This window comes from Amphiura filiformis, chromosome 4, assembly GCF_039555335.1.
Source record: "Amphiura filiformis chromosome 4, Afil_fr2py, whole genome shotgun sequence".
Classification (NCBI taxonomy): Eukaryota; Metazoa; Echinodermata; class Ophiuroidea; order Amphilepidida; family Amphiuridae; genus Amphiura; species Amphiura filiformis.
Window position 1 is genome coordinate 69808167 of NC_092631.1, and position 26378 is coordinate 69834544.

Here is a 26378-nt window from a genome sequence, read left to right on the forward strand (position 1 = left end):
TTTACAAATTATATAAAATATCAGTACCGCAAAAGACGATGACCAGAAAGACGGTGATCACGAAAGACGGGTGACAGCTGGTTATTTGAAATGCACAGTTGCTTGATCCGTGGCTACCATCGTTTACACAGCGTTTTACACCATTGTAGCAGTCACAACCATTGTCAAAATCAAGTATAAACGCGATCGACACTGTACAATCAATTTAGTGAGTGCAGACGCGATAAGAAAATTATGTTTGAATTTGAAGTATATTGTACTGTTTTCAGCAGTACTTTTCAGGCACTTTAAATAGTCTTTATGAACCAAAATTTCCGGAATTTTATTAGTTACTAATGAATCTTACTCGACAGATATCGTTACAGGTGTGATAAGATAAGTGGAAAGACCTGTTTCTTTCAAATGCAACATTGGATCCTCTTGAAATGAACAGACATAGTTTTATGACCTGCCGTAGCATTAATCTACAAATTAGGGGGATATTGCATGTGTTATATTTTGACGAAGGAGCCTTGCTTTAAGAAACTGGTAGGTATAACCAGGCCGTTGCAACTCATATACCAGCGCAATACAAAAAGGTGTGGACACCGTCGGCTTCCCCCGTGTATTATCCGCCGGTGCCATTATCACGTGACTGAAGAAATATGCTGCTGCCACCACAGAATTAGACACAGAGAACTGGGACTCGACCGCCATCTTGATACATAATGAATATATGAATATATAATTACAGAAAAATGCTGCTGCCACCAACGATAGCTAGCGATATAGGCTACGTAAATCGCGTATTTATATAAGGACTTTTTTTTTCACTGTCCTCACGTCGGTGAACAGAGTCTCAAGTCCATCGCACTACGTGCTCTATATTCTTCGTCCTTGGTATAACAATACCTTTGATACAGCCTGGATACCAAGCAGCTGCAAAAGATCTGAAACTCTGGATGAATTCGGCCAAATTTATGTTGGCCTATGACATTTCTGTATTTTTGTATTCGCTGTGGAATTCACAACAACCAAGTAGCTTTAAGGTTAGCAACTATTTTAAACGGTTGCAATTTGGTAGTTCACTGCATCTTGCGAATGGTACTGAGCGTGTAGAAAAATTCAAATATCACAGGTATACTTTTGTAGGTCCTGTGGTGAGTTATGTTGTAGAGGGCTGAAACAAAAACACTTTCGTAAAACGTACATAACAACAATAAATCAAGCAAGTTTTCAAAGTATATGATATGTAGAATGAACTTTTGCAAAACATCAAATTTCAATAAGAAATTGATTTGGGTAATGATTTTTTTTCCGTTACTTCGACCAACAATACCTAGTCTACGCTTAAAGGAGCTGTTTATAAAATTTCCACAAATCTCACTATATTGCAGGTGATAACTTGAAGATGAAGATGAATCTAGTGGTCTTAGTTGCTGGTATTTTTATCATGTTTTGCAACTCTGGAGACTGCGAATCGATGGACTGTATTACTCTCTGTAATGAATGTGTTGAGATTTCGGACACATTGACACATATGGGCTGCACTAAGCATTGTGAGGAACACAAGCAGAATGATAATGGCAAAATGTCGTGTTCAAAATTAACAGGTAAATATTTCACTTTTTGTTACATATTCTAGTTTACTTTCCAATCAGAGATTCTTACTGGAGACAAAAACAAAATTAACAAAAAGTCAAATAAACAAAGCAACATCCATGTCGATTCAGCAAGTTAAGCATGTTAAGGGGGTACTACACCCCTGCCCAATTTTGTGCATATTTTTGCATTTTTCTCAAAAATTATAGCGCATCGGGGGCAAGGACTACAACTACTGCACAGGACATTTTATTTCAGCACAGACAACAGTTGTGGAGTTACAGTCAAAAACGAGGGAAAACAAATATTTGATCAATAAATCAATAAATACTTGCTTTGATTTGCTGAATTTTCAGTACAGTAGTTGTAGTCCTTGCCCCTATAATATACATATCTTACTTGTCACCAATGCACTATAATTTTTGAGAAAAATGCAAAAATACGCACAAAATTGGGCAGGGGTGTAGTACCCCCTTATGTGGATGTTCGCTCGCAGTTTAGACTTATATTATTATGTACCTATGCAGTGACATCAAGTTCCACCAATCGCGAGCAAAATATCTGTTCATCACACAATAATGCAAACTATTGCCGCATAGGTTGATAGGCACGAGAGCTGGTTTACTTGTATGTTGCAATTGTGGTTTTATCCGTGCCCCCTACATTTGTGGGACACTCTTACTTTCTATCGAAAATTTAAACGCATTTGTTTGTATTACACCACAAAAAATAAAATCATTCTGTAATTCGTTAGAACAATGGGACGAACGTTCATTTTTTACCATTTTGCAACATACCTTCACACCTAATTGTGACTAAGGCGCAATTGCTAATTTCAAAAACGTCATGGAAATCATTGAATGCCATTTTCAGCATTTTTGACGTATCTTGTAACATGATTCCAGCTAACACACTACGTTTTCACGACGTTCGCTGACGTTGGACTTAGGTTGTCATTTACGTTGTAAACACGTAAATATGTGAACTCGTATTCGTGTAGTGACAACGTTTTTTTTTCGACGTTGATTTTTCGACGTTGATATAACATCATTATGACGTTGTTTCGACGTTGATGCAATGTTTGACCAGACCTGATGACAACGTTTGAATAATACGTTCAGAAAACGTTACCCACATACGTATCTGAAAAATTGTTTAGATGTTAACAACATGGAATGTAAATTCTTCCATTCCAAGGAGATTGTTGTCCAGCCAAAATTTCTCTATCGTGTCGTCTGACGATCGCCTTTAGGCGTGAAACTCAAAGTAACGACTTCTATTCCTGAAGTTCTAAACTTTGAATTTTTATACGCTCTCCCTTTTTGGGATTGAGCATCATTGTTGCCGGATTTTAATGTAATGTCATAATCACGTTGTCTCGACGTAAAGCACGAGGTTAAAACGCGGTTTTTGACCCAGATAGAACGTCATCTACGGACGTCGTTAGTACGCAAATTTATGACGTTGTTTCGACGTATAAAGCCGCGTTATTACAACGCCGTATAAATGTCATGGTCTGAGCCCGATACAACGTAATCTACGGACGTTGTAATTACGTTAATTTGTGAACTCGTATTCGTGTTGTGATTTTCGGACGTTGATATAACGTCATAGTGACGTTGTTTCGACGTTCACAACTTGATGTCGAAACAACGTCATAATGACGTTACATTAACGTTCGGGAATAACGTTGTCACAACACGAATACGAATTCACAGATTTACGTACTTACAACGTCCATATATTACGTTTGTACGACTTTATATAACTTTTAGACAACGTTGTAACAACGAAAAATTGTTAGCTGGGATGATATCATCTTTGGATCCCATTTCACGCATTTGTGAAGTATCTATATATTTGAAATCTCATCGTTTCGGATCTTTACGTATAAATTTGTATCATCTAGAATAATTTAAATGAACCATTGACTTTTTTTCAGCGCCGAACAAAGGCAGTCTCTCTCTTGAAGACGAGATTAATGCAATTAACGCGAGAATGTCAGAATTGGCCGAAAGCGGTGAAATTTCAGCCATTGTTGAAGAGTTTGTAGCTGACGATTGCACAATTGTGGTTGATGGACTAGCACCTGGATTTGGTAAAGAAGGTAAACATTTAAATAACGTGACGCCTCAGTTTTGAAATAATCAAATATGTTATCTTCAAAGAGTACCGACTCAAAAGTGTACCGTGGTAACACTATGGTATAAAATCCGCCATTTTGTTTTGTCGCTCATAGAGTGCAAATAATGTACCTCCTGCGTTTTTCGGCAAGAGTCCAATGAAATCGAACAAAGTTGCATAATTAAGCTTGAGTGTTACTAAGGTTTTCGCTCTCAAGCTTCGCGCGTATTTTCGGCTCTACCAACATAATTAAAACCAGAGAACTCGGACTCCTCGTACCGTATGCCGTCAGCAGGGGTTGGGGTAGGGGATTCGGGTCCTTGCCGACGGTGCGCAGAAGCGAACGAAAATTCTGCGTCTCATCTGAAGTGTATAAGTATCGCGTGTAGGTCGCATCAAGCGCATCTATCAAATGCGTCTAGTATTAAAATAGCGGTTGAGTCCGGGTTCTCTTGTTTTATTTCTTTGGCACTACCTCATTGCCCCGTGGTCACTCATGTATAAAAGTTGTAAGCATCCGCGTCAATTGACTTTCAAAAATGACCCTAAGCTAGGATGTCGACAATTTGTCAAACTAAGCCTAAACAAGGATTTTACTCAAATAAAAACACCCTAAGCGAGGAATTGGTTTGAAATTTGCCCCTAAACAAATTTTGCCAATGTGTCGGTAGAGTGTCATTTAGTGACAGTGATGATATCGGTAAGCTTAAAATTGGCACTGTTGAAGTTGGCTCCGATTTTGTTTAATCTGGTAAGTAAACTTGCAAAACCACCCCTTCTTTTAGTAAAATGAGTGTTTTGAGACCCTAATCGTGGATCCACGCGGATCCTCGTTTTGCTTTTCAAAACCACCCTAAATCCGGTGTTTTTTTTCACGCGGATGCATAGGTTAACATGGTTGGCATTTGACCACCTATATTAAATTATTTTGCCACCCAGTAAATTCAACTTGTTCATTCCCCCTGAAACGCCCACCTAGTGACTTATTTTTGCCCACATAAAATGGGCACCATATAATTATCATAAAACTAGTACCATGATGATATATTTTAAAATAACTGTTGCTATTTGAAACTGATGTATCTTTTCAGAAATAAATATCACACAGTATATGGTATAAGAAGCTAAAATTATTAAAAAATTATTTTGAGCAATTTCCACACAAAACCTGAAAAATATTGTTGAGCTCATAATTTTGTTGTTGTTGTTATTTTCTACACATTTCAAATGTGATTCCATCTGGTTCTCTGTTATTTTGTGCAACATTATAGCCTATATCTGATATACAGGGTGAAAAAATAAAATGTATACAATTGCATTTTGACTTCTCAGGAAAAAACTAAAAGAGTTATGGCACAAATGTTATATGCAATACAATCAGTAATATCTTGGCTTTTAGTTGGTTTCTTTACTAGCTTGGATTCAAAAGTTATGTCCGATTAATTAAATCGTCCAGAAAACGTGTTGGGCCACTTTTGCCATGTTTGCGCATATCAAGTTTGAACCGCGTAGATGTGCTTATCCTGCATTAAACATCAAAGACCTGACACAAAAGAATTATAAGTGTTGTTTCTTCATATAATTAACATGAACTTAATAATAATATGATATTTCTTTAAAATCTATAAATGAAGTCATGAAATTTCTTTCAAAATATCTTATAAAAAAGTAATTTCTCATATCACTGAGATATCATTGGTAAAACTGAGAACAGTTTTTGCATCCGTAAGTACAAAACAATAAAATTTTGAAATTAAGTTCAGCTGGGCTTCTAGCTGTTCTGCGGCGACCACTATATGCCAGCATTTCTGTTAACAAATTCTACATACTTCTCATAGATATGTAATTGTATGCTTTGATGGAAGACGTGAGTTTGGAAAATGAGCTATAAACAATCTTATTGTTTAATTTCTGCTTGCCTCCATGTGCTACCGAAGAATATCACAACCATAAAAATACGCACTTCCAACGTGAAACGTGGTTGACGTTGTTGAGCTGCAGCCACGATTTCACGATAATAAATGAGGTTGTTATGTCAGTGCTTAGTTGTGACTTTTAAAAACTCAAGGAGATATTCTATTATGTAATCATTTCTACCACTTCGAATCATAAGAGCATCGTCCAACTGGTCCATGGTTCAACTCTATTCAGTCACTTTTGTAACAAGCTTAGACAAAAGTGGCCCAAGCGGTTTTAAGACTAAGTTACACACTTGGCCATATCTTCACTTGTATAGAGTGGATTTTATTGGAACAAAGCTTAGCTGGTGGCTAAAGAAATTATCTTGATAGACATATAAATATCAAACCAAAAAATAAGCCGCATACTTGTGTCATTATATTTTCAAAATTGTACAAATTTTATTGTTACACTATGTGTAGTTACGTCAATATGGGAATTGGCAAAAATAATTATTGTTGGGAAAATAGGTCAACAAACTACAGGATTGGCCATAATTCATACTGTCAAATACTTGTAAATTCATTTCTAGTTTGGGCAGAAAGAGAAGGAAATACCAGTATCACATGCCTAGAAATACAAATTATCAATATGCCTACTTGGTCAATCTGTTTAGGCAATTATTCTTTATAGTTTTTTTATATTAAAATAAATGAATAAAAATCAATTTTGTTCATGTTTATAAATTAAAAGCAAACAGATGTTCATAATTCTCTAACAAATAATTTCAACACATGCAGTAAGTGCCACGTTGGCAAATCAGGTACTAATTATACATTTCTCTAATCGGTATAATCTGTGTCTATGATATTGTAAGAAATTACACAGAAATTACACACATTTAGTAAGTGCCACGTTGGCAAATCAGGTACTAATTGTACATTTCTCTAATCGGTATAATGTATGTCTATGATATTGTAAGAAATTTATACACAGTAAAAGTTAACTACATTTTACTACCAAATAAAAACATTACTTTTACTTCTCCATTGTTTTGAACTATCTATCAATGCAAAATATTTATTAATTATCGTTTGAAACACATTTTTATTAGAATTTCCCAGTATTTCCCGGTCTTTCACTTCAGTCAGAATTCATTGAGTGGTATTTGGTAGATACCAGTATTAACCGCTTTGATATTTTACCCGGGGGGGGCACTCAAATATTTTTTTTGGTAGGGGTGTGCCACCGCAAATTTCGAACTTGAGGTCTAAGGAACTGATCGGCCAGCCAAAAGGGGGGGTCTAGGGAACGGATCGGCCGGTCAAAAGGGGTCTTGGGAACTGATTGACCGACCAAAAGGGGGTCTTGAGAACTGATCAGCCGCAAGGATGTGTACATAATTATTTGAGGTACTTTTCCTCATAGTTGGCAATTTTATTCCCAAAAGAGATCTCAACATCATTTATTTCTAGCAAAATGTTATTAATTAAAAACGAAATCTAATAAAGTCACCATATACCCGGCTGCTTTTTGTAGTGGTACCGCTTTTATTCAAAATGAATTTTGGTCTCGTTCTGCGTTCTTATGGCATCATAATAATATTTTTGTTTTGTTTTCAGATGTGAGGAAGCTATGGTTCGATTGGTACAAAAGCAATCCAAGTATTAATCGGGATTTATACACTACTACAACTGCATTCGGTGAGAATAACGGAATGGTTTGGGAAAATGGTATCTCAAATCCTTACCATGACGAAGTTCTCATCGGCTCAGTCCGGTAAGCTTGAGGGTATACCAATTTAGAAGTACACGAATCATCATTATCATCACCCTAAGCCATTGTCGACCCACTGCAGGTTGAAGGTCTCTCCAAGGTGACGTCACTCTGATTTATCCACGTCTTTCTCATCCAAGTTACATCCTAAAATTGTGTAATTTCATCCCTCCAATTTCATCCCTCCATCTAACTTTCTGTCTTCCTGGGTGCCTAGTGCCACTTCTAGGTATCCATTCTGTAACCAGTTTGGTCCGTCGTCCATCTGATGTTCTAGATCCCAAGTCCACTTCTTTTATTTCACAGTTTGGATGACCGATGTCATATCGGTGACCTGTGTCATGCTTCTGATCCACTCAGTTATCAGTTTGCTCTTTTAGTGATTCCAAGCATGCTCCTTTCCATACTGTGTTGAGCTACTCTCAACTGCTACATTCTCTGAGTCATGGCCAAAGTTTCTGAGCCATATGTCATGGCTGGGAGAACACACTGGTTGTAGACTTTCTTTTCAAGGAATAATGGCATATTGCTCTGCATCACCTCATTCAATTTTCCAAAAGCACCCGATCTGCTCTTATTCTTTTTCTAACTTCGTCAAAGTGGTTGTGGCTCATTGTGACAACTTGACCCAAGTACATATATATTCTTCTACTTCTTCTAGTGCTGTTTGGTGAATGTAGATTTGCTTCTTGATGACAAATCTGCTGAACATGCTTTTGGTCTTGCTCATGTTGACCTTCAGCCCCACTAGGTTACTTCCTTGTTAAGGGCTTGCAGCATAGACTCCAGATCCTCAGGGGTTCCTGCAAAGATTATAATTATCATCTGCAAATCCCGGTTGGCTTCTCTCCCCATTGGTGTTGGTACCTTTCTTTTCCCAGTCAAGCTGCGTTGAAAAGTTTTGGTGATATGGTGTCTCCTGTCGACCCCCCGGAGAATGTTTTGTTGCTCTCAGAGTGTAGCCGGATGGTAGCTGTTCCTTTACTGTATATGTCCTCGATTATGTTGACATATGTACTCTTGATTCCCTGGCCAAACAGTGCCTGTATTACAGCTGGGACTTCATTGCTGTCGAAAGAGTTCTCATAGTCTACGAAAGCCAAACACAATGGTTGCTGGTATTCATTTGCTTTCTCTATGATCTGGTTAACTACATGTAGGTGATCTGTGGTAGAGAAGCCGTTTCTAAATTCGGCTTGTTCTCGGGGCTGGTTGAAGTCCAAGGTAGCAGTGAACCTATTGGTGATAATCTTGGTGAAAAGCTAATATAAACATTGGATAGAAGACTGATTGGATGATAATTTCCTAGATCTTTGATGTTGCCTTTCTTATAAAGAAGGGTGGTAATGGAATTACTCCAACTGTCTGGTATTCTGCCTTCTCGGATACACTGTGTGAATTGAGCGGCTCGCTTACTAATTATCACTTCATCTCCCTCCTTCAACACATCAGTCAATACCTCATTCTGTACTGGTGCCTTTCCTTTCTTCATATCTTTAAGGGCAGATCTTACTTTATCTGCGTTTACGATGGGTGGTATATTGGGATCACTGGTTGAGACTAAATGTGAGCCTTCTACTGGGATCTTGATGCTGTAGAGGTCCTGGTAAAAATGTTCAACTCTGGATACAATTCCATTCCGACTTTTGTATACTTCCCCATCCTCATCAGGGCAATCATTTGTAATCTCCCAAGTGTTAATGCTTATTTTGTCTTTTTGTAGCTTCTGCCTGCTTCCAAGGTTTACTATATCTTTTGGACATCGTGTTCTCTTAGTTTTGCCTTCATTCGTTTCCTGATGGTTTTACATACTTCCGAGTACTCTAATTTCTGAATGTTGGTGTGCTGTTTGATTTCCCTCCTCTTCTTGAGAAGCTTTAGAGTGGTTTCTGAGAGTTTATCTTCCTTCTTTTTCGCTTCCTTTCTAGCTACTTCCCTAGCACAGCTATGGATTATTTCTGCTATGGCTTTGGATTTTTCAGTAAGATGACACTCCTTCATTATATCTTCTAGTGCAAATTTGTGCTGTAGGGGTATTAACTGGAACCCTAGTGAATGTTGATGTAGCTTGTCAAGATTCAAATTGGCTGTCTTCTGCGTATTCCCTTGGCTCTTTCCAGTCTCATGTTAATGCGGATCTTAGCTCTTCATCTATGGTCACTACATGTGTTAAATTTGTTGAGAACAGACACATCTGTAACAATGTGTTGCTTTTCTGAGAGGATGAAGTAAATTTCACTCTTGGTTGTGTCATTTGGACTTTGCTATATCCGCTATGTCTACGAGAGGGAAGAATAAATCGAGGATTGAGAACCAGAAATCTAGTATATGGACAATATAAGTGTGCTCTTTCATTTAATGACAAAATTTGAAAAATACTGTAAGGATCACTCGGGGTTTTGACTTTTAAAACCTACATTTTGGTCAGAAATTGTGCATGAATTGGTCGTTTCCAACATATTTACCACATTCGCCTTGCTATAAACATTGAATTGCGTCATCTGTTGACGTAATGAAAAAAGGGTTCTTAGGGGGAAGTGTTAGCTTTCGTTCGATAAAAAAAATTCTGATTGGATGAAGGGAACATTCGGGGTTTTGACAAAAAACAATCACAGATGCCGTATTTTCCACTAGTCATCAGCTAGAAGCTCACACAGCTCTTATGATGTGTGTAGTGTCAACAAAGACTGTGTAGAGACAATTCATTATTATTATACATAAATTGGGGCCAAAGTCTATTTAGGACATACTTCCTATATATATCAAGATAGCTTCAAAATGTTGCTACTTCCGCCAACTACATAGTACGACGATGTCACTTGATCACTAGGACCAATGGCTGGTGGCACAATTGTCATGTGAACAACTTGAGGTCAAAAGTAATACAAAGATCATTCTGGAAAGGAAAGCCAGTGTCTAAAAGTTATTATACATAATTGGGGTCAAAGTTCATTAGGGGATACTTCCTATATAACAAGATACCTCCAAAATGTTGAACAACGTGAGGTCAAAAGTCATACAAAGATCATTCTGGAAAAGAATGTATACATGCCGGCTAGTTGCGGCGGCGTGGGTTCGAGGCCCACCTCTGCCGAACTGAATTTCCCCCTTTTTTTAAATTTAATATTTAGGGAAATGGGGCTGTGCAAATTTATGTATGGCGTAGGGGAGCGACCTCCCATCAATCATGACAACATTGTATTTTGTCTTTTTGTTGCAGATACATATATATTTACAAGCGCGTCAATGGCACTCTGCTCCGTTTTATCGAGATATATTTTATATAAGTTCATCCTCTGCCGCATTCTGCAGACGATTGGTTGGTGGCTGATGTGTATATCATTGTGGGACTGCGTGGAATCAACATCTGCTTGTATCCCATGATATTTCGCTTTCTCATAATATTTTGAATTAGTAACTTTGTAATGGGGGTCAGATACCTTTGGGCTCAGTGAAATAAACTGAAACTGATCATGGATATAAACTTCTAAACTTCTATCAGATGCAGGAAGACAAAATGAACGAAAAATATAATGATAGTAACCCAGCAAACACAAAACGTTTTCGACATCATTCGCAAAAGGTTATAAAAGGTTGTCAGAAAACGTTTAAATGTCGGGCTATATAAAGGGTATATTAAGGGTATAAAACGTTTTCATAACATTCATTTCATTTCATTCATTCAAAAAATGAAAAAATGAAAAAAACATCTATTGAATTATTTACGTAACATTCTATAGAAGGTACGTATATACCAAGCTATTTGCTAACAATGTACACCAGGCACAATAAGAAACTCGTCAGTTATATTCATCATTGCTGATCAATAACTTGATAATTTTGGATTATTCTGAAATATACATTTTGTTAATTGGACTTTTCTTTCTCATTTGACACCCTGTTCGTGAACATTGAGTAAGAATTGACCAAGATATGCGCCTCCAAACTCTCAAACCCCAAAATGAAAAGTTGCAATTTTAACGATTCAATTGTGCCTGTTACACTGTGTGCTTTATTGATTGGCCCGTGGTGCTTGTGGGCAATACAACGATGCGTTCCCATTGAAAATCGTTGAAAATGCAACTTTTGATTTCGGGGTTTGAGGCTTTGGAGGCGCATATCTTGGTCAATTCTTGTTCGTTTTTCACGAACAGTGTGTCAAATGAGAAAGCAAAGTCCAATGAACAATATGTATATTTCAGAATAATCCAAAATTATCAAGTTATTGAACAGCAAGGATGAATATAACTGACGAGTTTCTTTTTGTGCCTGGTGTAGTCAGTGTGCCTTTGATGTGAGTTAGATATACCGTCTCTATTGTCAGCTTATTTATTTACAGGTTTATTATTATCGACAAAAATCATGTTTTTCTCGACTTTCTAAAATTGATGTTGTTTTATTCGGGAAAAGGTGACAGTGATATAAAAATTATAGTACATGTTTACGGAAAACCAAAAAAAATCGTATTTGGTCATATGCTTAGCCTACAGATTTCTTTATAAATCAAAATATTCGAAATCAGTCAGTTACGTCTAAACCGCCAATTATTGCTATTATTTGATATGCGCATTTGACACTATAACTTACATTATAAAATTAATCTCGCACCAATTTGCGGGCCCAGACCAGCTCAAAATTGCTGTTGACAAGAATGTTCCAGAGTCGGGTGTTATCTTTACAATCTGCGTAAAATAAATTGTATTTCATTTCATTTGGTTTATCAATGTTATCCAACTTGTCATAAAATTTGTATTATATCGTGATTTTCAAAAATGAAAATTATTTTATATCAGAAAGACATTCTTCGTATTCAGAGTGTATCTAACATATACATTCATTTAATTGGTAGCTTTTCACATAATTAAGTGATGGGGTATGAACGTTTGGACAGTATTTATTGTGGGACATTAGAGCACATCAGACATATCGAATTGCATTCTGAATACGAAGAATGTCCTTCTGATATCAAATAATTTTGATCTTTTTTTGAAATTACGCAATGTAATACACATTTTATGGCAAATGATTAAAAATTGATATTTTTGATATTTAACAGTACTCGAAGTAAACTTTATAAATTTGATTATTTCTACTAAAAGTGTATGTAGGTGGGATGAAAAGCCGACGATCAATTGAAAATTTTGACCTTTCGTATTGAGGATATGGATTTTTTTTCCCAAAACACCAAAAAAAAATTAGGTCTTTTTGGGAAAAAATCCATATCTTCAATATGCAAGGTCAAAATTTCAATATTGATCGTCGGCTTTTCCTCCCAGCTACATACACTTTAAGAATATATCATTAGATTTATAAAATTTACTTCGAGGACTGTTATATATCAAAAATGTGAAAAATATCAACTTGTCATAAAATTTATATTATATCGTGATTTTCAAAAAATGAAAATTATTTTATATCAGAAAGACATTCTTCGTATTCAGAATGCAATTCGATATGTCTGATGTGCTCTCATGTCCCACAAAAAATACCGTCGAAACGCTCAAAACGCTCATTCCAGATCCCTTAATAAAATTGTATAAATGAAAGCACTCCTCACTGCGCCATCCTCCAATTATTGGGTAATTATTGTGCCTATTTGTACCTTTTGTTCATGACAAAAGAGTTCCGCCATTAAATCGGTAACTGACCTGACAGCGTATTGACGCTTTACAAGGCTGGGTACTGTTAATAAGTGATCAAACGAAAGTCGCGTGAAAGCGCCTACTTGAACGAAAGGTACTTTTTGTTCTCACAAAGCCCAAGGGTGTGATTGAGTAGCCGAAAGCACAAAAGCCACACTTTAGCAGTCGATGCACAGTTCGTTATCACCCACCTGACTTCATTTAAATAATTTGAATGCTCTTGCTGATCGATTACACATTATTAGAATGTATTAAGGCTGCCAGGTCGACGTGTCTATGGTAGCCTACTGTATAATGGTAACGTATAAGCAGGAAAGTTGAAAAAGAAGGAGGGAGAACGGAATTATATCCTTGAGATAATCCCGTAGGTAATCCTTTCGCACCTATTCATAGTCCTTTATTCTCAAGTAGTTACATATCTACTTTAAAGTAGCCTTTGATGTGATGTGGGTTGCCGACTACGGTTGATTAATTTTCACTCCAGAATTGAAACCATATCCAATGTTTCTATAGAGAATCCCTTGAAAGTATGACACGTGTGTGTTAAGTACCTGATGTTGCTCTGAAGGGATGCCACACGTGGATACTATAAGAAAGAAATGTAGTTTTGTAAAGATTCCAAAAAAATCCGCCCATTTTGGAACATATATTAATTATTTAGGAGAGTGTTTTAGGATTTTGTTAGAAAAGGGATGATTTTGATCATCTATATTTTATTGTTTTATGTATTTTCCTGTCATTTCCTGCAAACCTAATAAAGATATTTTGATAATTGAAAATAGGCTGTATCATAAATCGTAGAGGTTGAAAGCGTAACCAAGCGTGCAAAATTATTATTTGCCATGGGATTTCGGTCATATTTTATTTGAAATAAACTGGATGTTAGGATCTGCATGCATGTTATGCATAGTATTCAGTATCGAAGTTACGTAATGTTACTATGTCAACGGGATCACGCTCTTGAGTAATGAACCACGATCGAAACGATCACCACACAAAGTATATGGCACTCGAAGGCATACCAAAATAGTGTGATCCAGTAACCAATAGAATTACGTAACCACTTCGATGCTGAATTGATGGTATACAGACACTGACATTTCCCTAAAACTAGTAAGCAGCAACTTGTGTATCACACCCGTCATGGGTTCGAACCCTTTTGTTGTATTTTATTGTTAAACCTAAATAGCGTGATTGCTTTTGAATGAGCGGCAACACACATATTTTGTTTGAGGATAGCTGCAGAGAGTTGATATTCTTGAGAGGGCACTCTATTCACGTGGTTTCTTTTCCAACGCTTAAAGATCACGAATTTTGGTGGTTTGCAAATGAAAAGTGTCCGCACTATCGATTGATTACGTAACTGTTATGAATAGTTTATTAGGTTTTTCAATGCAATCGCCTCGACCCATTAATACATATTATCTGTATTATCAAAGTACTTGGAATAGCAATCCGGTGAGTTCACTGAACTACGCCCTAATACTGATGGAGTTTTAATGGCGTTTAATGGCGCTAATCCTCTCCATACACAGATGAACAAATACAATAGATGAAGGTCAACACGTATGACCTCCTATGTGACATGTTATATGTGATGTACACAAACCTGAATATCATAAAGATCAGTATTCGTTTGTGCATATGAACTGCACATTTACGTTGCTAGATATTACTCATTATATATAATGACAAATATTGGTATTATGACAATACGGTATATACATTGTATATAAAATGACTAATAGATCCTACTATCATGGCGTCAGGTCAATGTTCATCATACCCCGTATGTTTCTTAAAATTCATTCATATTTGAGACAAATTGCTGTGCCAATTTTATTGGTGCACAAGTAGATCCGTGTTTTTTTTAATTTTCATTTCCTTTTAATGAAAGAATTAAGGTTTTCCACTGCACAGGGGCCACAAGGGTGATACTAATTTTAATGTTATATTTTCAAAACGAATACGTGCTCCCGGTTGGCTCTATAGCGATTTCACAGAAAAGGTATTTCTAGTGCAATGCAGCGTCGGACTCTAACTGAGAGCGTAGCCTAAGTCATTCCGGACTCCAAAAGGGCTCTCCATACACAAATGAACAAACACAAAGGAGGGTAGTCTCCTCCGTGACCAGCTTGATTTCGATGGAGCGGAACCAAATTGGCTGCGGAGGAGACGGGTCATTTTTCCATGCAAATTTTTCAGTGTCAGCCGCCTGATAGCTGGATCTATCTCCTTTCTTTACATCTTCTCTGGTATAAGTAACATGTTTAAGCATTGGGCCTATAAATGTTTTCACAAATTTCCATCTACTTTTATTTCAAGAAGGAGATTGAAGAGTGGAGAGGAAGAGTGAGGGAGTGATAAAGTGTAGGCCTAGGGAATAAGGATATACAGAGAAAGGAAAAGAAACGAATGATAAATAAATGTAATAATTATTATACACTGCAAAAACAGTGTTTAGAAATTAAACACTTTTCGCCTTCACTTTGTAAACACATTTAGAAGCTAAACATCATGTGTCAAATTTCTGAACATTGGTCAGTGATGGTGTTCAATTTCTAAACATCTGATATCCATAATTCTAAATACATTCTTGCCTTCACTTTCTAAACACTGTTTTTGCAGTGAGTGTAGAGACTAAACACATAACAGAACCAGGCAGCCATTCGATGATGTCAATACCTTTATGTGTTACGTAATTGATACGCCCAGTCAGATGTATTTCACACCTGCCAAACACAAGTCACCCAATTTTAAAAACGGGACATTGAATGTACACTCTCATGAATATTAATTGGCAACGCTCAAATCGGACACAATAGAACAATAAACCATGCAGTGCGCTGGTTGAACGTAGGTCAATGCAATCCAGCGACCTTGATTGCTTTAATATTGATCATTATATTGTCATTTAAAGTAGCTTTCAGATATTTCATAAAAAGTGCGCCCTCAATTTTGATCAAAGTCCAGTTTTTCACATGTACGCAAAGTTTGCCCATACACTAATCAGCATCTCAAATAGTTAAACTCAATTCAGTATCTTTCATATAAAACTGTACGATTTTGTAATTCATTTCTGGATCCAGGCATTAATCCCCTCACACAGTTATATAGGAGAAAAGTTTATCACAGTGCTCACAATATTTTAAATTTTATAGAATTTGCCCGCTAAATTAGTGCTTGGTAAGTTCTTTGACTATTCAATTTATCAAAATAAAGCGAAATTTTCTGATATGATTTCCCCCCTTTAATCACCGTTTGCTTATCCATACAAACCAATAATGAAAATCAATATGCCAAAATATTGAAGATCGACAACGCGTGATCAAACCATTTACATGATTTATGTTAGGCAATTAGCATTTTGTCATTGGGACGGGGTTGCTATGTACTTTTGAAATAATTATTTGAAATGCGCAGTTGCTTGATCCGTGGCCACCACCGTTTACACAGCGTTTTACACCATTGTAGCAGTCACAACCAAATTGTCAAAATCAAGTAGGTATCGCGACCGACACTGTTAAGCAGTTAGTAAGTACAGACGTAAAATGAAAATTATGATTTAAAGTGTCTTGTACTGTTTTCAGCCACCTAAAATAGTCCAGAAGTGTATTAGTTACTAATGAATCTCATTCGCCAGACGAATCATTTCTTTGATAGCGTTACAGGTGTGATAAAATAAGTGGAAAGACCTGTTTCTTCCAAGTGCAACATTAGATCCTTTTGAAATAATAGTAATAGTAACAGACATAGTTTTATGACCTGCCGTAGCATTACTCTACAAATTAATGAGAACTTGCATGTTTTGCATTTTGATGAAAGAGCCTTGCATATAAAGAACCTAGTGGGTAACAATACTTTTGATACAGTCTGGATACCGATCAGCTGCAGAAGATCTGAAACTCTGGATGAGATTGGCCTTCAAATTCGCGTTGGCCTATTTCATTTCTGTATTTTTGTATTCGTTGTGGAATTCACAACAACCAACTAGCTTTAAAGAAGCTGTTTATATAAATTCCATTAATCACACTTTATTACAGATGATAACTAAGTCAAGATGAAGATGAATCTAGTCGTCTTAGTTGCTGGTATTTTCATCATATTTTGCAACTCTGTCTCCGAATCGGTGGACTGTATCGCTCTCTGTAATGAATGTGTTAAGATTTCGGACACACTAACCCATATGGGCTGCACTAAGCATTGCGAGGAACACAAGCAGAATGATAATGACAAAATATCGTGTTCAAAATTAACAGGTAAATGTTTCTTTTTTGTTCCATATTCTAGTTTCTAGGAGGTAGGGAGTTCCATTCTATGATTGTCTGAAACAAAAACTATATTTTTTGTAGGTGTTTATGTAAGGTATGGTATTGACGAGTTTTAACTGTCTGCGTTTGAACATTTGAACATAATCAGGAACAGGGATTGCAATTTCACCATTTTGAATATTTTTTACATTGTTGTTTATAATCTATGTTGCCTTCTTCGCTGCTCAAGGAAGGCCACTCCAGATTTTCTTCGGTAATTGTTGTATACAAACCGAGCTGCCCTGCGCTGTATTGTCGCAATTCTTTCGATGTCGGATACTGTAATTCGCCTGAAACAATGGAACGAATTCAAGAACCTTCATTTTTAACCATGTGTGTAACATATCTTCACCCATAATTGCAACCGAGGCGTAATTGCTAATTTCCACAATGTCATTGAAATCATTGAATGCCATCTTGTAACATGATGATATCATCTTTGGACCCCATTTCTCATTTTGTGAAGTACCGTATTTATTTGAAATAATGATAGCATCGTTTCGGATATTAAGTATTCAACTTTGTACCATCTAGAATAATTAAAATGAACCATTGACTTTTTCAGCACCGGACAAAGGCAGTCTCTCCCTTGAAGACGAGATTAGTGCAATTCATGCGAGAACGTCAGAATTGATCGAAAGCGGTGATATTTCAGGCATTATTGACGAGTTCGTAGCTGACGATTGCACAATTGTGGTTAATGGACTAGCACCTGGATTTGGTAAAGAAGGTAAACATTTAAATTACGTGACGCCTCGGTTTTCAAATAATCAGATTGGTTATCTTCAAAGAGTACCGACTCAAAAGTGCCCGTGGTAACACTGTGGTATTAAATCCACCATTTTCTTTTCGGTCATGGAGGGAAATAGCGTACCTCCGGCGTTTTTAGGCTCAATGCGTTACACGCAGAACGCAAAAAAGAATTCTAAATCGAAGTTTACCTCATGATGCAGTCATGTCTACAGTATAATTCACCACGACCTTTGCAGGACTTAAACCCCTTTAAAAGCTATTAAACCAAGATAACCCTCATTGAAAACAGCTCAACTATGTTAAATCAGATCTTCTCTGGTTAAATCCACACTACACATGTTTCTGTTTTACCTGTGCAATGAGCAATGAGCTGGTATTATAGTTTCAGTTGGGTGAACGATTATAAAGCAAACGCAAGGTAACAATACTGGTGGGCCTTTGTTTACGAAATGAGACAATAGTCTATATATTGTTAACCAGCATTCTTGAAAATGAGAATGCAGACTTAACACGGTTTGGAAATAATTTCTTCACATTTTTGGTGTTATCTGTCGTTTACATATCTTTCCTAAAACACCAAAGTGCGATTATTTTCAAACACCTAAATTAGCTAAAAATCTACGACATGTTACAAAACTATATTTTCTAGAATTTCAGAGAGAACTTTAAATATTGAAGAAGTTAAACATTTGAATTACTGGCACCTAAAATAATCATAGAAATTAAACCCGAAGAATACCGACTCATACTTATGAGTGTAACGCTATGGTAAATCCACTATTCTTGTTTGTTGCTCATGGAGGGCAAAATTCCCTCCGGCATTTTTCGCCAAGAGCCCTTAATAGGCCGTATGAGCTATACAGCCTCTCTAAAAAATTGTGCAAGAGGAAAGCGCCATCTTTGGCAATTAGAAAATACTGTTGTGACATAATGCTTACATCAACATCAAGGGAGCAGTCCTAGCTTTCAAATACCGTTTGTTTTATTCATTTTGCTTTCGGCAATCCAGAGATCTTAAACAGGCTGTATATGGTTTAGCTCAGGGTCGCGCATTAGCAAGGACTATGACATCGATCGTGCGAGACCATCATAACAAAAGTCAATGACTAGTGATTTGAACGCTATTCGATAACGTTGCAGAGATCGCGTTCATTATACGCTGCGTCATGAAAAAGTTTAACAAACTACCGTAAAAATTCGTTCTTACCCAAGCAACTCGTTAGTAGGCACATATATTATGCTTATTATCGAATTTTTACGATAGCTCAGTAATGGTACTCGCGCATGTATATTGTTAATATTCAGTGTCTGTCTTTTAATGGTATTTTATTAGGAAATAATTAGCCAAACCGTAATATTAAAGGGGGTAACCCTATTGGTTTAGGATATGGATTATCTTCAAACTTAATCCCCCGTGGTACTCAACTTAAATTTTTGTGTACGCCCGGTTGGAACATTGGGAACTAAGAACTGATTTTTGGGGAAGAAATCCAATTTATGTTCTAAATTTGATCTGAAGAGCTACAATTGTCAGAGTTTGAGGCTCAAAGAACTGGAGAATGATCCCAATATGTGCCCCCTCAACGTCAAATTTCGTCCCCTACCACGCATCCATGTAAAAAGTGAGAACATTTTCAGCGTAAATGTGAATAATTAGCACAATTACGAGGCCAATACTTTGGTACATCTGAATTGCATTGTTGGCCCGCATAAATTATTGTAAACAGCAAAATTTGCGAAGGTATGCCTTATTCCCGGACCTTATTAAACTTCATTTGAGAACAAACAATGATTTTATGTCAAAATATGTTTTCGAAGATTATAGAAAGTGTACACGTACTACGTAGCAGGAATTGTCGCACTTTAATCATAAAGGAGTATTAGTCCCGGTATCAGTAAGCTGTTAATAACGAGTGGAAGCTTACGGAATGAAATAGAGGTTATCCGTGTTCTATAAGCTGCATATCCTATCGGCGACTGCTATACCTTGTTTAAGACTTTCAAAAGAAGTACCTGCATGTAACTCCGAGGTCGTGCATTGAATTGGTTTGAATGAGGAATACTACGGGAACCGGCGCCTTTTGTTAGAAGTCACACATGAGTAAAGTGGATAACCTCTATTCCTAGAGGTATTGGAGCTATAGCTACACGTATATACCCACAATTACCAGGGGCGTGTGGAATGTCGCTAGCATGGTAACTACAAATCAACTGTTTTGTCACGATTTGATATGATGGCATCTAAAGGTCGATCCCTTGTTCTCTAATTCAAATTAATTCATGCGTAATGTGCCGGGACCGAGCGGCTAGGTCTATGGTGGTATGGCGCTGCAGTTGGTTTTAGTGGTGGGTGTGTCGGAGCTGGAATCCGACCATGCACTGAGGAGTCATGTTGGACTACGAAGAACTGTGTCTACTGTTGGTTTTTATTTTTGCAATTTATTACATTTATTCATAACACTATAATGTTAACAACAATACTATAACTATAACTGTCACAATTATTATCACAAGAACTCGTCACTTTCCCGAGCTGTTCAAGATATTCAGAGCTTCCTAATATATTCCTATACCATAAAATGATACCAGAGGCAAGCTAATGTTGAGGTTTACTGGATCTGCGGCCTGCGCCAAAAATTCTCGTCACGAGGTCACTGATACAAGCTTATAGGCCTATCATGAAATAATCAGATAACAGGGCTTTCCCAAGCAGCTGTGACAAACACCAGCCAGCACAAAGCTTTGAACAAGTTCATTAGGAATATTAATAGTATTAAAGGTGATTTACTCACGTTTTAGTGACGTTTCACCACTACACAGGTGGTTTCTTCAGACTGGCAACTCATCACATCTGACTGCTTGCCTTTATAGGCAACAGGATGCACCGTAGAGGGCGTGATGAGTTGGTCAAAGATAAAAGAGAGTTAGTTTCTATCTTGCATAGACTTGAAAGAGAGGATAAAATCAAGAAAGCAGACAAGCAGACATCGTGGACTTTACAGGCTCTATCGGATATAACGTGGCCAAGTCCCTAGCTGATATTTTGAGCCCCCCTTACAGAAGATGATATCCTCAATTCACATGATCATGATGATGTGGTGGCGCTCTTTACCAGTTCTTTACCAGTACCCCCATCAATCTCACTCTTCATGTTCTTCGTGAAAAACTAAGCGAAGATAAAGACCTCAAAAATAGAACACTCCTCAACATTAATGACATCATAGAACTTACCAAATTTGTCTTACCACGGTTGCCTACCTTAGCTACTCAGGTGATATTTACCGCCAACGGCTCGGTATGGCGATGGGTAGTCATCTCAGCCCCCTTGCGTGTAACATTTTCATGGAGTGGCTAGAACCCGGGGGCTAGAACAGCTAGAAAGCTATTTCCACAGCCCCGGTAGCCTGCCGCCCGCGTCTCTGGAAAAGATATGTAGATGACGTGTTGGAAATATTACGCAAAGGAGAAGTAAACAACCTAACAGAACACTTAAATTCCATCGATCCCATCAACAGCGTCAAGTTTACTTACGAGCAAGAACAAGAAGGTTAGATTCCCTTCCTCGACACCCTAATAACCAGAAAACCGGATGGATCAGTAAAACTCTGAATCTACCGAAAGAAAACGCACACTAGCCAATATCTTCAGTTCTCCTCCCACCACCCTTTACATCAAAAGCTGGGTGTTGTTAGAACGCTGCTATGCTAGACAGGAGTGATGCGTTAGTAACCGAGGAAGCGGACAGACAAAAAGAGGAGGGTAACATCCGCGAAGCGTTGACCACGTGCGGTTACCCGGATTGGTCAATCAAGAAAGTAAAAAAAGACAGATCCAATCCCAAGACAAACGTTCCTTATAAGGAATAGATGACAGTGAAAAAAGGCATAGTTCCCGGCATAGTTGTGGTCCCCTATATAGAGGACGTATCCGAGCGAGTCCCCAGGGTGTTTAAAAACACGGTTTTCCACAGCCACAGCTACCGTACCATCCGCAGTATGCTCGTTCATCTGATGGATAAACTTCTCCCTCAACAAAAAGCATGTATATCTGGTCATGGATGAGTTGTAACTCACTATTTATGTCATCCTCTAGTATCGGTGTGTAGTTGTACATTAATCTGTTGTTGTTTTTTTGTTATCTTGTGTGTAATGTTCTCTTTTATTTGCAAGTAAATAAAAGCTCGCAAGAGCAAGAAATACAAAAAAAAAAGAGAAAAGCGGAAGCCATTTTTGAGATCCCCTGCGGTGACTGCCCCAGTTCCTACATTGGTGAAATGGACCGTCCCTTTGGTATCCGACTCAAAGAGCACCAGAAAGAGGTGGAGAAATTGGAATCAAAACCATTTACTCGAGCAAAACGCAAATCATCTGTCACGTGGCCTCTACTAATCACTCCATCAATTGGGCGAACTCAAAAGTTATTGATCGTGAAGCCGACAAGACCACCAGGTTGCTGAAGGAAGCCATTTGCATCCGCCGAAAAAAAAAAGACATACTAAACAAGGACGAGGGGGTTTACGCACTCAACAACATCTTTGACCAACTCATCACGCCCTCTAAGGTGCATCCTGTTGCCTATAAAAGCAAGCAGTCAGATGTGATGAGTTGCCAGTCTAAAGAAACCACTAGTGCAGGCCTCGAAATAAGAAGAAAAATCCAAGGGTCCTCTGGACCCTTGCCTTTGAAATTTCAAGGTCCTCACCAATTTTCAAGGGTCCGACGCCGGACCCATGCTAATGAAATTTCAGGAGAGAGAATTAGCTACGGCGATCACGATATGTCTAGTTTGTAGAAAATTGAAAAACCGGCTTGAAAACTTGATGGGAAACTAAAATGAACCAGATTTTCCAGTGGAACAACAAAACTAGGATTTTCTGCTCTTTGCTTGATTCATATTTTACGGGTCGCGCGGACCCGTAGCGTAGGAAATTTGCGGGTCCGGGCCTACTTCCACGGGTATTTGACGCAAAGACGGGCCTATTTCGAGCGCTGCACTGGTGTGGTGGTGACACGTCACTAAAACGTGAATAAATCACCTTCGTTTTTAGTTGGAATTGTTCAAAATTAACCAAATTCACAGCACAAAGCTGTTTAAGATATTCAGATCAGATCAACAAGAGTCAAACTACAAAGCTGTTAAGATATTCAGAGCTCTAACCTGGGCCACTTGATCTCAGAGCTTGCCTGGATATACCCATGCATAGAGCTGTTCAAGATAAAAAGAAAGAAATAACTACATAGGGCCGCTGCAGACTCCGAGTATTCGACGTATTATATTTGATGTAACATACCTACGTTATTTAATATAGTCTGTAGGGTCACTGAATGTCTACACACAAAATATGATATAACATTGCAACATGAGTGACCTGAGTGACTTGGCTGAACAATCTAGCGTGTAACTCCATGCTGAACCTCTCGCCAACTCCCCATCGCAAACTCACTGACTCCTCACTTGTGCTACGACTACCACTGCTCCCATTGACAGAGTCTGTAGGGTCACTGAATGTCTACACACAAAATATGATATAACATTGCAACATGAGTGACCTGAGTGACCTGAGTGACTTGGCTGAACAATCTAGCGTGTAACTCCATGCTGAACCTCTCGCCAACTCCCCATCGCAAACTCACTGACTCCTCACTTGTGCTACGACTACCACTGCTCCCATTGACAGAGTGTACCGACGAACTCATTGACCCGTACACTCTCCACCCAATAACTCCCAAAACTTTTCACGTGTAACATGAATTAATCAAAAAGACGAATCCGGATTTGGCCGTTTGCCGCATTCATAACGATATGATACCAAATCCTCATCAACAATAACAAAAAAAAGGTAAATCGGGGATGAGGCTGTCGATCTGGACACGGGCCTTATTTACCTTCTCTATATTCCCATACTATTATTGTGTATATCGTATTTGTAAAATTAATGTTAAGAAACTCGAATTAAACATCGAATTATTTCGAAACTTTTAAGTGATTCTAAATTTCACCGTGCTTTTGGCATCCTATGTTTTTTCAGATATAAAGCAGAAATGGTTCGAATATTTCGGAAGCAATCCCAGTATTAATCGGCAATTATACACTATTATTGCATTCGGTGAGAATAACGGAAAGGTTTGGGAAGATGGCATCGCAAATCTCTACCAGGACGATGCACTCATTGGCTCAGATCAGTAAGCGTCATAGTATACCAATTAAAGTACTAAAATAAATATACCGTAATCTGACACCCACCATTTTTGCCACGTTGCGATTCCTTTTCTCCGATGAAGTCACAAGATGATCAACCTTCCTTTTACTCAATCACGGGTTGTGGGGAGTTGATCCTAGTACGTTTATATCTGGCTCCCATTAGACATATAGCCTTTTTTCATACTTAAAGAAGAGGGCGTATTAACGAATGTCATTATCATAGTTGTCATGTGTTGAAGGTAAATCTCATCGCAAAGGTCATACAGCTACATCAATATTCAAAAGCCTCATTTAACATGTTTTAATGCATGGTAATAACAAAAGGACTGCTCAGTATACCGATCTACCTGGAAAGAGATGGAGATAAATCATGTGAATTGTACTTTTTTCTTTTTGCAGATACATGTATGTTTACAAGCGAGTTAATGGCACTCTGCTCCGTTTCATCGAGATATACTTCAAATGAAAAACAACAAAGTTCATTCTCTGTCTCATTCTACAGACGAGTCGTAATCTGAAATGTTGGGTGGTGGCTGCTGTATACATTATTGTGGGACTGCGTGGAATCAACCTTTGCTTTGGGTGGTGGCTGCTGTATACATTATTGTGGGACTGCGTGGAATCAACCTTTGCTTTTATCCTATATAATTGCGTGTTATTTCAAATATTATAGACATATTTATTATCTTTTAAGCTTCTTATAAACATACTGTATAATGTTAGCAAGCGAGTGTCAACTGGAAACTAACAATAACTTCATCTATCTTTTGTTGATAATGAGAAGATGAAAATAATTATGCGGGTTTGTAAAGATATCATTAATATTCACCACCTGGAACGGAACATTAACGCAAAGTGCTTGTTTGACAAAAATGGCAACGGTAATTTAAAAAAGTCGTAAATTTTAAAAAGCAAGTTTTTACATGATAATTGATTATGTTTGAAGATATATTGCACTTTCTGCAAAAAGATGTCGTTATACTACTGCATAGTTAAAATCGTTATATCATGCACATAACACTTTCGAGCGACAGCGAAATTTAACACAGCATTTGCATTATTTGTTTAGAATACACCCAACATTGCCAGAATTTACATTACAATGCCATTATAATTACATTATTGAATTGGGCTCATACTTTTATTTGGGGGTTGGTGGGTGTGCAAGGAACAATATTATACAGTTACCCTGTCAACAAGTTAGTTTTGTGAATTAATCTCTTACAATCACAAAAGTACCGTATACCGTGTTCCATAAAAGGGCCATCAATCAACTTCGGGCTCATCAATATAGGTATGTCAATCGCACACCACTCTTCGCCATACATTCTCCCAGCCACATTTCCCTAATATAATATGAAATTAAAAAAAAGAAGGAAATTTAATTAGGCAGAGGCGGGGCTCGAACCCACGCTGCACTGCGCCGCTATCACGTATACCATATGACCAGCGCCTTAGACCGCTCGACCACGAAGGACTTGACAGTGTCAACGTGAAAATTGAAACATATATAATATTAATAGATCGCAACTTCATTACTACATCATATTTTGGAATTTTATCTGTTTAAAACATTAATGTGTATTATAATAAAGCTACCATTATTTATATTGTTGAATTCTCAAGCGCATAGAGACAATTAATACGAGGGTCCTATGAATAGGCCTACATACACAATACATAAAATCGATTTTGATATGGCGGCCACGTGCTCTGCTGTGCATGTGGTTTCCCGCAAATAGCGGAAGTTGTATTACGAAGTGCATCCGAACTCCATTTTGAAGCAAATGCTTTTGACAAGGCATTGGATTGTTCCAGTTTGCATCCTAAATCCACATTAGACCCCTAATTTTATTTACGAAATCAAAAATTAGATTATCATAACAACAAAACGGTAATCTTTTGTTGGGTCTAATGTAAAAATTACATAAATAAATTACAGTTTTTACAGAATTAATTTTCACTTAATTCCAAAAAAAATGGCGTATATAAGATTGAAATAAATTCTCTACCTTCTATACTAGATCAATTGTGACGCAAGTTGTTATCAAAAATTGTTATGATAGATGTACAATTAATATTCATATATTCC

The 26378-nt window shown here is 37.5% G+C and overlaps 2 protein-coding genes across 5 annotated transcripts in view; both read left to right on the forward strand.

Moving 5' to 3' along the window:
* Nucleotides 1–538: 538 nt before the first annotated feature.
* On the forward strand, nt 539–12061 carry LOC140149918 (uncharacterized). Its single transcript, XM_072171932.1, has 5 exons — nt 539–1028; nt 1377–1592; nt 3524–3688; nt 7227–7383; nt 10601–12061. The coding sequence occupies exons 2-5, from the start codon at nt 1391–1393 to the stop codon at nt 10665–10667; spliced, it is 591 nt and encodes a 196-aa protein (XP_072028033.1). The 5' UTR covers nt 539–1028; nt 1377–1390; the 3' UTR covers nt 10668–12061.
* A 4349-nt stretch (nt 12062–16410) lies between these two features.
* The window catches only part of LOC140151310 (uncharacterized), a 75436-nt gene continuing 65468 nt past the window's right edge, over nt 16411–26378 (forward strand). The window contains exons 1-5 of one of the 4 annotated variants that reach the window (XM_072173599.1): nt 16416–16523; nt 17066–17281; nt 17898–18062; nt 24114–24267; nt 24686–24880. In XM_072173599.1, the coding sequence (XP_072029700.1) occupies nt 17083–17281; nt 17898–18062; nt 24114–24267; nt 24686–24752 (585 nt within the window). In that variant the 5' untranslated portion in view covers nt 16416–16523; nt 17066–17082 and the 3' untranslated portion in view covers nt 24753–24880. Of the gene's footprint in view, nt 16557–17065; nt 17282–17897; nt 18063–24113; nt 24268–24685; nt 24881–26378 lie in introns of those variants that run through there. The other 3 variants (XM_072173598.1, XM_072173600.1, XM_072173601.1) reach the window with 3 other exon arrangements.

Bases quoted from the DNA above. Each gene is read 5' to 3' on its own strand.
- LOC140149918 (XM_072171932.1), top strand. From the start codon at position 1,391: ATGAAGATGAATCTAGTGGTCTTAGTTGCTGGTATTTTTATCATGTTT. The intron at 3,689-7,226 runs GTAAACATTTAA...TTTTGTTTTCAG, and splicing joins ACCTGGATTTGGTAAAGAAG to ATGTGAGGAAGCTATGGTTC. The intron at 7,384-10,600 runs GTAAGCTTGAGG...TTTTTGTTGCAG, and splicing joins GTTCTCATCGGCTCAGTCCG to ATACATATATATTTACAAGC.